Source organism: Drosophila ananassae, chromosome 3L (assembly GCF_017639315.1).
Source record: "Drosophila ananassae strain 14024-0371.13 chromosome 3L, ASM1763931v2, whole genome shotgun sequence".
Classification (NCBI taxonomy): Eukaryota; Metazoa; Arthropoda; class Insecta; order Diptera; family Drosophilidae; genus Drosophila; species Drosophila ananassae.
The window spans coordinates 14,720,400-14,732,947 of NC_057929.1; the positions used below are offsets into that span (position 1 = coordinate 14,720,400).

General features: G+C 42.6%; 1 protein-coding gene across 2 annotated transcripts in view; it reads left to right on the forward strand.

Annotated features, from left to right (window-relative positions):
* Positions 1-4,441: 4,441 nt before the first annotated feature.
* The window catches only part of LOC6496333 (protein Shroom), a 42,210-nt gene continuing 34,103 nt past the window's right edge, over positions 4,442-12,548 (forward strand). The window contains exons 1-2 of one of the 2 annotated variants that reach the window (XM_032450213.2): positions 4,442-4,603; positions 11,270-11,615. In XM_032450213.2, the coding sequence (XP_032306104.1) occupies positions 11,376-11,615 (240 nt within the window). In that variant the 5' untranslated portion in view covers positions 4,442-4,603; positions 11,270-11,375. The remainder of the gene's footprint in view (positions 4,604-11,269; positions 11,616-12,548) is intronic. The other variant, XM_001960681.4, reaches the window with a different exon arrangement.

A 12,548-nucleotide genomic window follows, 5' to 3' on the forward strand; every position in this document is an offset into this window, starting at 1 on the left:
TATTAATTTCATTTTGTTGTCGTTTATGGCTTTCTGGAGCCAGGTAATTTAATAACCCCGACAGACGTCCTTCCTTGTGAAATTCAAGTAGCTGAAGGAAGCTACAAGTTCATAGTAAGTTCAAGTCACATGTGGGGCTTGACGATGGAAGACCACACAAAAAATGCCATGTTATCCCCTGTGCCCTGCCTTTGGGTCAAGTATAAATGTTCCACAATTGTTTGCTAGGCTTTTAGCTAGAACTTGGCCATTTAGATTTGCAATTGCCAGGTTACAACATCCGCTTACACCGCTTGCTTGGCCGGTGGGCAGATAAATCAAAGCTTGTTGGTCAACCTGGTCGTGAAATGGATTTTCCGGGAAGGGATCCCGACTTTTTCCTCACTTACACACTCACATTACCTACCATTCATATTAACATGACACATGAACTTGTTGGAGACAGTGGCTCCATTAATAATTTTCACACGACCGGCGACGGGGCTTGTGTCATGTAAATTTTACAAGCCCCTTTACGAGAGACTTCCCTGGCCACCTTTCTGGGTTGCGTAAGCTGATACGTTTTTTACTTTAATGCAGCAGCATAATTATATTCTTTATATTGTTTATGGGGAAACAAGAACTGGAACAGCAACACTGCCACTTTTTTTGTAGCTCTTCGTTTTTGTTGTTACCGTTTTGGTCACCTCACAAATAGTTTGAGGAGCCGCGGAGGAAAAAAGCTTGATGGGATCTCTGCAGTTTGGCTATGAGCGGGTGACTTGGCAATCAAACCGGTTGTCCCTGCTCCGCCAATGGCTGTGTGTGTGTGAGTCTGATTTATAGTTACGCACAAGCGCGCAAATCCAATTAGACGAACTGGCTAGCTGACTGACTGACTGACTGAATGACTGACAAACCGAAGCATGGCCCGCAGCAAATGCCACCAGGTTATAGGACGCTCGAGGTTCGATCTCAAGATCTAAGACCCAGCAGCTCCCTAAGGCACAGATCAGCACAGTGATCTGTGACTAAGTGGGATGTTTGGGTGTCCTACAACTTCATTTTTCATGAAATGATTAAGAATACTTGTACTTATATTAGTTATTCATTTTATCTGTCATTTGATTAAAAAAATCCATCTAGACAAGCTAAACCCCATGTCTCAAGTCGCACAATCATTCATTTTCGCCTCATATCTTTATAATGTACATATCTTTTTAATCCATCCCCCACTGTACTCAATCAGATAGATTCGGGGCGAGCGACTGTATCTGTATCTTTTTTGGATGTTTACATCATCGCCAATGGCGGAACTTCATCGCCGTGCCACACAAATGTCGTCCAACGTCCTCCCCCGGTGACCACTGACCACTGTTGTCTATGGTCTGCTTTTGTTGCATTTTTTCAAAAATATCCACATCCAAAGCCACAAAACAAGAAAAAAACGATCTGCAGCCGCATCTTTATCTAAAAATTGAATTGAAATGTATGTCATAATACCTTTGGCATGCCGGCGGCAGCGGCGGTGGCGGCCAGTTGCTTGACATTAAAAATGCGCTCCCGCTACTATACCCTCTTCCCCTCTGTTAACCAGGAAAAATAAAATACATATGGGTGAATGCAAATTTGCTGCCATATGGAGCAGAAAAGCTGATGACGTAGTCCCCGTCAATTCGCTTTTTTTTTTCTCTCTCGGTTGCAAAATTGAAATGCAACTCACATTTGGGGCCCGCTCCTAGTTGAACATTTTGTTTCTTTGTGATTTTTTGCAAAAAAAAAAGGGCCATGATGTTGTTGTAAGGTAATGCCGTTTCCCACGTTAAATAGGTCTCCAGTGCGACGATATCGATTGAGATCAGGGTACCCGGTGCCCGGTACCCACTACCCCAACTGGGAGTGTCCACGCGTTCCGCACACCTGAATACATAAACACCTCCGACGATCTGAGGGCATGCGACTACGGAATGGTAGTCCGGATAAGCGATAACCTTCAAGTAATTTCGGGGCTTTTCCTATGGAAAGTCAAGCCGGTCTACGGCGATTTGGTAACAGATGCCGGACAATAGACCGAATTTGGCGGGGAGGGCCAAAACAGATTGATTGATAGTCGCGGCACATTCCAAGCTTCCCTTTGAAAGCACTTGGAGAAAATATTAAAGTTTAAATAGCCATTAGGTATTCTCAAAAAATACTATAATTTATGGGAGGATGAATCATTGTAAAGTACTTCTATATTTCTCTCTGTGTACTCCCCCAACCATAAACTCGTTTCAACTCCCTCTCTTTCTGTCTTTCCCCACTTTGTAACTCTCCTGTGTCTTTTGCAAAGCAAATGCGATTGGATCAACAAGCCAAAGCGATGATTAATTGGGAATGACTGGATAGGTGCGAACCGCCAGAGACCTCAGACCCCAGGTTGGAACTACTACGCATGGCTTACAAGATCAGCATGGTCTATGGGTATATCATACCTTAGGAGATGGGTCAGATGCCAAAAAAAGATCGTCTAAAATCGTTCAATGAACCAACAATCGGAAATAGTCACACAAAAAAACTAAACGAAGATTAAAGAGCCGTTGCGAAGAGTTGAAGCCATTGATTGAGGCTTTGTTTGGGGGGTTCTTGGATTCTTTTGCGATATTATAGATATTTGCATGTTTGGGCCAACCTTTCGCTTGTACCGTTAAATCTGCGCCGCTCTCTTGGCACGGCCGTAAACAATAAATTAGCCAAAAAAAACAAAAAAAAAAACAGAAACAAACTGGCTCATTAGCACCTGGTTTGCGTGCGATATGTTGGAGCTTTCGATTTAACGGTTCGGTCATGCCCGATAAAATTATTGACAAGCGCCGAATAGTTTGATTTGGGCCAAGTCATAGGTTCAAGTTCAAATGTATCTGAGAAATACTCAGCTTCCTGGTTAGTATCTAGGGATTTCAGGCCCTTCTCTATGTTACTTCCCTTCTTGAATCAAAATTATTGATGCAAATATTGATTGATTTAACATTTTCCCCCAAAAGAGTTCAAGTTCAGGATCGAGTCTTCGTTGGTGGTCTTCGATTCTTGGCCCTCTTTCTTTTTCGAGGTTCTTCGAGGGCACACACTCTTAATTAAAATCAACTTGCGCTGAAAATCAAAAGTGCAAACAGAACATAAATCAACTTTGAAGTGAATCAGAATCGAAATGGGAATGGGAATGGGAATCTCAGAATCCCAGAATCCTCAATCCGGGCGGCAGAATCTCGGCGGATCTCTTTTGGACGCAACACAACGGCCTTGCTTATCAGCCGTTTTCCTTTCCTTTGTCCATTCGCTGGATCTTTTGGCTCTGGCTTTCTTGCCGCACGATGTTCTGATGTTCCCTTTGTTTTCTTTTTTTTCGGCTCCGGTCTTGGTTTTTACTTTACTTTTTTTTTTTTTTTTTGGCCAAGTTGCAGGCCATTTTGCCGCAACAGGTTCTTGGCTCGCTGAGCGTGCTCTCTCTTAAAGATACTCCATCTCGCTTGTACCTGTGGCCGGGCACAGAACTGGACACGGCAACAGGTTCTGGCGGCAAGGCGGTGTGTGAGAGCACGGCTCTCCTTTCAATACTCTCTCTCTATGTCTCTCACCAGGTGATTTGCTCTCCCACTTAGATAAGTGACTTTCAATACGAAATACAAATATACCTGTTTGCGTTGGCTTTGCTTGATAAGAGGCTCTAACCCCCATTAGCAAATGCACTATATTTCCTACTGGGTCTCGAGCTCTGCCGCTCTCGCGCACACAGATACTCTCACACAGACACAGGCACGCACGAGCCTCAGGTACGCAGAGCCGTTTAAGACGGTCTCTCTCTTCTTCAAAGACTCTCTGGACTGATTTCCAGCTGGCACTTAACGTGGCTTAGTTGGTTACCAGAAAGGGTATATTAGACTCTGGGTAAATAAATTAAAATAAAGTAATTAAATTCGAATTATTAACATAAATAGTCCTAGAAGATCGTAATTATCTTAAGTTTATGTTTATTTTTTAAAACTTAGCTATAAATGAGATGATTAATTCTACAATATCTATTTTTATGTTTTTTTTTTTTTTAATATATTGTTATTTGAAATGACTCTCCAACTTATTTTATTCAAATTAAATGTTTTGAATGACCAACAGTGCGTATGAGTAATATTGTTACTATTTGTGGTTAAACTCGTAATAAAAATGACTTAAATGCTGAAAACTTTGATTAATTTATATAATAAAACAAAAAAACTATATAATGTAGTAATCAACTACCTATTTATTAGAAAATTAAAAGCAAACCCTCACTACTTATAGGATACCTGAACGTCGTTACTTTCTCTCTTTCTCCCAGCCATATTTTCGCAATCTCCCTGAGCCCGTGAGTGTGTGTATCTGTGTGAGAGTATCTGAGTTTAGTATCTGTGTGTGTGGGAAAAGAGCGCTTGGGTGGAGGAGGCATGTGCCATACGAGCTTTGTCTGATCTTCAGTCTTCATTTGACTCTCGCACCGTACAGTTCGCAAAGAAAAGACCGAGCCCGAGACAACTGAAAAGTGTTGCATGCCCCGCGTTTCGGGGTTCGTGTCCGTGTGTCTTCGTATGTGTGTATCGGTGTGTGCTTACTTGTGAGTTACAAATAAAATAATTTAGAATCCAAAATTTAACCAAAAAAAATACAACAAAATTAAAATGCATTTTCTAGTCAATGAAAATTGCTGTGAATAAGTTTTATCAGCTCTCTCAAGAAAAAATAAATAAGAAAAAAAAAAAACAAAAAGTGAGCGCAAGAGAGCAGAATAATAATAAAAATAAAAAAAACACCTAAAAAACCAAGCCAAACAACAACAACAATTAGTGGACAAAAGCACGAATCGGCACATAAAACGGCAATAATAAAGTGTCGTGTAAAAATGCGCCTGAGAAATTACAAAATTCAGCAAACATAAACAAAAATTCAAAGCGTACAAAGATCGAGCTTCAAGGCTTCAGAAAGAATTCTTCCGCCTACAAAACGAAAAAAAAAGAAAGAAACTATATTCTCTTCAGAAAAAATATATGTGTTTCAAGTGTGGTTTGTTGCTCTTGCCTTTTAGCGGGTGGCAAGAAGCTTCTTCTTCTTTTTTAGTCTTCTCGTGCTGCCTCTTCTAGTCTTCCTCTTCCTCTTCTGCTTTTTTGAGGCTGCCCCAACAAGTTTCCCCCATCCCCATCCCCCTGAAAAAGGGGGATACGATTTTTCCAACCAGTTTTTGGCGCTTGCCATTTTCCGCGCTTCAAATCTTCTGCCCCTTCTTCGGCTTCTGGCTTCTGCTTCCTCTTCTTCATTGGCACATGGAGGAGCCAAGAAACGAGCCAAGAAGAAGGAGAGAGCGCAAGAAAAATAGCCAGAAGAATGGCCAGAAGAAAGAAAGAGAGGACCCAGGTGGAGCTCAAGAGCAGCTGCAAAAATTCGCTTGGGTCAGTTCTGCGCCAAAGATGATCTCGTTTCCAACTTCCCCCAAGCTTCTGGCCAAGATCTCCTGGCCAACTTGCCTCCCCTCTTAGAAAAGAAATAGGTGTCGGGCAGTACGTGTTTTGGATTATTTCAACTGGCGCCACAAACATTTGCGGTAAGAAACTCAATTCATTAGGCAAATGTATCTTACAAACTGGAATCGGCATTGTGGTTCGTGAGCCCCAAACAGAAGTTACATAAGTTAATGCACCCAAGCTCCCCTCCCCTCCTCGAACTTGCAACCAAAGGTGCTTTTTATTCCAGACCCCGATACCCAGGAGTGTCGGAGAATACGGAACAAAGAAGGTTGAGAAACAATAGAAGTTGATAAGCCCAGCCAGAGTCCATATATAGGAAATGGTTCTCTTACGTACTATAAGTTCTTCGATAATACGTTCTCCAAAGAAAGTGAATGTCAAAGTGACTCAAAGTTTATTTAACTTTAGATAGTAACAAAATAAATCAATCTTTAAGATTAATGTGAAATAAGCTTGCCAAATAAATAATAAATAATTTGAATCAAGTCTAATCGGAGTATTAATCTCGAAAAGTTCCCACCGATCAAGTTCCTAATTCGAATTTCGAACATAATATAAATTAGCAATTGGCCAGATTTGGGCCTAAACCATAAACCAAAGACACGGCAGTGGAAAAATTTGCATAGACTACAAAGCTAGAAAACAAATGTCCCCACTGCCGGAGAATTCCGCGTCTGATTCTTCCCGCGATAACGGATGATAAAGAGCAGAAAAGGCAGAAAGAATTATTCAAATCCCCTCCTCCCGTCTTTGGGTTGACATTTCTGCACTGCAATCCAGGGAAAGTGGGCGTTAATGGGCGAAATGGGCGGGGCTGCAGGGGGAAGGAACTATGGCGGAGCAGGCGTAGGGTTTCCATGTCGGCTCCATGTGACGACTTATCAACTGTCGGGGCAGGAGAAGGAGGACTGGATGGGGGGATCGTATAGCATCAACATCAAATACTACTCAAGAATTTCCAAGCAAACTTGTTTGTTCAACTTGCCAGCGATTTCTGGGAGGGAAGAGGGCTGGCTACACCGAAAGAAAATGGAGTAGAGTAGTTCCATAGTTTAGAACTCGAACTTAATAGTTCAACTGCTTAATTTTTGAATAAAAACATTAGAGACCTTCAAGACTATTAATAGCATTATGTCCATATTTGTGGTCTGGTACTCTTTCGGTGTAGTCTGGTAGGTTGGTTAGGTGGTGTTCCGATGGGGGCGGAGGTAGAGAGTTCAATACACTCGCCGGCAGTGTTCAGTGACGAACATTCGGCTCTTGTGTTTATTGAACTCATTTCAAAATGCGTAAATTTTGCTTTGTCTTTGGGCCTTTTATGGGCGACGAGTGTGGGGAAAGATTGATTAAATTAGGAGAGTTGTTGTCGAGACTCAATTGTGCGCCGATGATCTATTTAATTAGGAAGTCAAACATCAGCGGAATGCGACGCGAAGCGACCTTGCCATATTTGATCGCTGGAATTTCTATCTCCTCCGAGTTTTCTATCTCGTGCCCGTTCCCATAGCTCCGTTCAGGTTGTCAACTTCATTGGCAACCCGTTTGTGTGCGCCTCGCTTGCCTCTTTTTGTGGAGAGTTTTATCTTATCGGGGGCCCCCAGTTACCGGCTTGCCCGGCTAAGACTAATTTTAATCTTATCTGTCACAACTAAGTAGTGCAAACATCAGTGGAACTGTAACCAAAAACCCAAACACAATGAAATTCGGCCTCATCCTCAGCTGATTCTGTTCTGGGATATGAGATCTGAGATCTGGGAGCTGTAAATTTCTCACACATTAAGCTGATTTTTCGGGAAATAACCTGCAAAGTATTTTCCCAAAAAAAAATTGCGCAAAATAAAGGCATGTTTTCTGACTCGTGTCTTGTCAGCCCAGCTAAGTAAATAAACACTGGCCATGATATAGGGGACACATCACCAAAGAATTCAGCAAATCCAACTCGAATAAGTTCCATAGAAATTGCCATTTCATCATTATTTGAGATAGTACGGGATGTGAGGTAAAAAAGTGAGGTCTTAAGCACTTTCTAAGACTAAGTAATAAATATTTTGTTAGAGTTTATTTCCGTGATTTCCTCGAGAAGTGGGTATTAGTAGTTTCTGCGAAAACTACTTAAGATTGCTGCATTCCAAGTGCTATAGGATTTGTTTTGAGCATTTTTGGGTTAATTTAAAAACTATATTTACTTACATTCTTAAATGAGAAAAACAGCTTGGAAAAATGGGTTAACTATTTAAGTATTTTATCACATTTTCTGAGGGGGTTTTCTTTACCTTTTTACATTTCGTATTTAACTTCCACAAAGTGCTAGGAATTCGCTAAACAAATATTTGTGTCCCCATACTACTCCGCCGCCATCTGTATCTGTATCCGTATCTGTCGCTCCCAGGTGGAAGATACTTTCTACCTTGGAGCAGCAGCAGCATCGCGGAATGATAAGCCACCGTGGCAGCCGAACGAACGACCTTGTTCCCGAAGCCAACGACCTTCGCAATTTACCAAACCAATTACAATTTCCCCGGCCAACATGAGATTTAGCATCCTGCTGCGAGATTGTGATCTGGGTTCGGGATTCGGGGTTCGGGGTTCTCGGGGACTCGAGATCCGGCTTGCTGGGTTGGCGGAAGTAAGGTGGAACAATTGTCGGGATCACGAGATCACAGGATCACGGCTTAGGTAGTTGACAGGATCATAAACAAATGCCGCAGGAGCTGAAGAACTGAAAGTATGAGTTTCAATTGTCATGGCTCTCTATCTGAGGCCTCTGCCTGGGGATTTTTAAGGTTTTGGTTGCAAGTATGGGTGTGGGTGTTCATTTGCAACTACCAAGAAGCGCGGCTTGGGAATATTTTTTCTACCATTTTTCCCATTTTTTGTTTTGCCAGTTTTGCCATTTGCTGCAAGCCAAGCTCAGCGAAACACTAAAGAAAGCGTTGAACTTGCAACAGGTTGCAGCTAGCAGTCTCTTGTGGTGTTGCCAGGCCCTTTTTTGCGGAAATCCAGCGAACGAATTACATTTAATTGTAAATTTATGCGTCTGCTTCCTGGCCTCCCACACTCCTCCACCCGAATGGAAGTGCCATTCTTCTATTTGGTCTCTGGTGTGAATGCCTCTCGATCTTCACCTTTGTGTGTGAATGCAGTGGCAGCCGCAGCCACCTGTGGGAGAATTGACAAAATTATAATGAGTTGGAAATAGTAGGAGAGTGCACTGAGAGAAAACATGGCAGTAGTTAGTACAGAACTTGCAAATCTTTCTTAGAACTTTAAGTAATAGTCAGAGTAGTGTTGGCCTTACTAGGCTGGCCACAACTTACCCCGTTTTTTCCCCAGTGTCCCTTTTAAGCTAGCCTTGCAAACACCTCCGCCCAGGTACATAATCATAACACATAACCTGGCAGGTAACAATTTCCATTCATCTTTGTTGCCGCTTTGTTACGCTTGTTAGTAGCTGACACTACAGCGAGTACCACTCGGATTTACGACGGACGGACGACCTTTGGATGGTACGACCTCTTTGCATCTACGGGCTATCAGGTATCCGGGCATCTCAATCTCGGAACACTATTCGGCCACCTACGCAGCGGGGATCGAGGTTCCAGGTTCGAGGTTTAGCAGATACATTTAAGCTGATAACCAAACACACACACTTGGTTATGGAATTCCACTGTTTTTTTTCTGGTAGTTTTTTTTTTGAAGTGGAAACCCAGGGGTCAGAGGTTCAGAGTTCAAAGAAGGAGCTGAAGGTTGCCAAAACAATATCTCCTTGATTTATTGTCCTTTTAACGGGAGATTCTCGTCACGGCGATTAGGATATCTGTCATCGGTCAATAGGAAGATGTTGAAAACACACAATTAAATATGCTTTGTATTCCCGGGAATTGTATCCCTGGATAGGCATGAATTTTCTTGTAATTATTATTATTTGTTAATAGAGTTCAGTGTGTTGGTTTTAGCCATATTAGCTGACCTCTCCGTCGCCATCGGCTGGCGATGGCTGGCTGGCAATAAAAACCCGTTCTTGGGGAGCTGCTAACTGGAATTGGAATTGGAAGTGGGGAACCCGGGGAACAGACTTGCAGTTGGGGTTTCGGAATTGCAATTGAAATTGGGTTTGTGTTTGGGGTTGGGGTTGGGGTTGCTCTGTACGAGTGAGTGTGTGTGCTCATTTCGCTGGCGCCATTCGGTTTTTGCATGTTTTCCGCATTATTTTTTGTCATATTGCATTTTGATGTGGAATTTTTGTGAGCAGCAAAAGTGTCTGGTCTCTAATTTCAACGAAAAAAGTAAAGAAACTCACTGCGACAACAATCACAAGACAAGACTTTTAGAATTCTGAACCCAAGGCCATAATTAAGAGGCTGAAGAAGAGTCTTAAGCCCGGAAATCTATACCTTCCCGTTGGAAAGTTCAGGCTGTCTAGGGGGCAAGAAAGTGCACCATGCAATGTCATTGCACTTCCAGAGCTGCTGCCTCTAGAAGATTTATCTACCACGTACTTTGCCCCATCCCGAAAACAGGCTTCTTTGGGGGCTTCTTGGCCTGGGCCTAGGTCTTCTCAGTCTACACTGAGGGAAATGGATTGAGTTTCCCTCGAAGGGCTTAAGCTGTCTTCTTCAGAAACCTATCAAGCCTCTTAAGGACTTCAGTTTTAGGATGTTGAAGAGTCAACTTTTCTTGTTTTTGGATCATTATGGTATGATCTTTCTGCCGGTGCACCTCCATCTTCAGTTTGAGTCTGGGTTTGTCAACAGCCTGGCAGAATCCAGTTTCTGCCTAGTTCGCTAGGAGCAGAAGTCGATGCTTCTGCAGTTCCAATTCCAGTTCCAGTTCTTTGGGCCTCCGCAGCAACAGCTCATAATTATGCATTAAACACTTGAAGTTTACGGGCCAGAAGTGGCAGCTGCAACTGCGGCTTTAATGGACATCAATTTGCATGGAAACCATACAGAAAACGATGACATTTCAAAGAGCCCAACTGCGTGGGTAGTGGGCATTTCTTATAGCCTTTATTTCTGTGTGTTTTTTTTTTTTGTAAGTCTGCTGTCCAACCGAAACGAAATGCAGTCGCCAAATCGCATTTGAAAATGCACAACAAAAACTTGTTTATTGGCTTAGACCCCACAGTCGCGTCTCGTCTTGAGACTCGTGGGTCAATGTTATGTAAACCTGGTTCACTTTTTTTTTTCAATATACATACTGTATATATATTTTGTTCATTTCGAATTTTACCACACACATAATACGCTCAACTTATTACACAAAAACCCAAATAACTCAACAAATATTTACGGACGCAGTCAACAGAAATCGATTCAATTTTTCTCCTCCATCCGAGGGAGATGATGATGCCCCGTCTCTGTCTGTATTGGCATACCCGTCTCTTTCATAGCCCCCATAGCCCCGTGCCCCGTGCCCCGTGTCTGCGTGTCCCTCTCTCTATCCGTCTATGTGGGGATTCGTCTTACTGGTTTGGCTGCACTGCATTCCAAAGATGCGAGTTGCGGACCGGACCCCGATAACAGAAATAAAAGTGCAAAGCAGCCACAGCCACAGCAACAGCAACCACAAAAATGTCGCCAGACCAAATTAAAATAATTTAACACATATAATTTCGTGTATTTTTTTTCGCTTACATCATAACTCCACTCCGAGGTGGCCCAGAAAACTGAAATTGAAATGAAAATCGGTCAGCTCTGATCTACAAAAAGACATCATCAAACAAGACCCGAACAGTCAGTTTCATGTTGTAATAATACCAGTGTCCTTCCAGGCTAACACCCACTTTGGCTGAAACGAATATGAGTTTGCGATGAAAACTCAAGGATATTAATCAATTAGCACAGAGAAAAGCGTAGAAAATCTCAAATGAAAATGAGAAATCACAAGGAAAATTCCGATTTGAATGGCGGAGATGGTAGCTCGACCGGCAACTTGGCCAAAATGGAACCGCCGGAGAACAACAATAAGATTTCGGTTGTGTCCAAGCTCCTGCTAAAGGATAGTAATGGAAATGGAAATGGCAATGCCAGTCGCAACAACAACATCAATAGTAATAGCAACAGCAATGCCAGCTTCAGTTCCGCATCAGTCGCCGGCTCGGTACAGGTAAGTCTTAAAATTCCTAACCGGTTTCGGGTTTTCTTTTCCACTTCGCCTCTTCTACTGGGCTTCTACACATTTGAAGTTCTGTTTTTTACTTCGTATTTTTATTATTCTTGTTAATAAATCCTCAAAAGCGCACAGAATTCCAATCGCCTGGTGTGAGTCACAGAGTCACAAGCTCCCCAGATCCCAGCCCCCAGTCCCCAGTCCCCAGCTCCCCGAGTACTCAGATCCCAGAGGTTCGCCTGCCAAAATGAAACAAAAGTGAAGGCTAAAAACAAACAAATCAAATGAAACGAAACGAAACGCAACCAGAAACCCACGCAACGCACAGTGGGTCTGGGAATTCGATTTTTGGGGCCACTGCAGGTTCCTAATTGAATTATGGGCCTGACCTCCATTCGGAAAGTTTCGTTTTCGATATCCAAATCCGAAATCCCCTCCAGCATCCACTCAGAGTGTCACTCTGCGACAGACCAAGTCCCCTCCCGAGTATAAATAAACCGAAAACGGTACTTGGAGAGATTTGTTTATTTTTGGGTGAAGCTTTTCTGTGGATCATCTGGGAGAATCCGTTGATCGATGGGACACACCTCCCGGTGCTCCCAGTGCTCCCGATGCTCCTTCTCCAGGATGCCTCCAGTTATTAATTGGACAACTGGCAATGAATGAAGCCGTAGGAATGTGGACTTGCGTGTGAAGTGGCTGTGTGAATGAATGAGATACTCGTTTTTGTTTTTTCCTCTTCAAGATGAGATAAAGTTGGAAGACACAATACTGATAAGGAAGCTATAGAAATGTGGCTCAAGGTGTGTAGTTTTTTCTATTCTTAGAACAACTAATATTGCAAAAATAGAAAGTCCTATTTATTTTTGTTTATAGATCGCTTTATGAGATCACTTAGGCCACATGGTGCTTTGCGGATAATAAAATAAT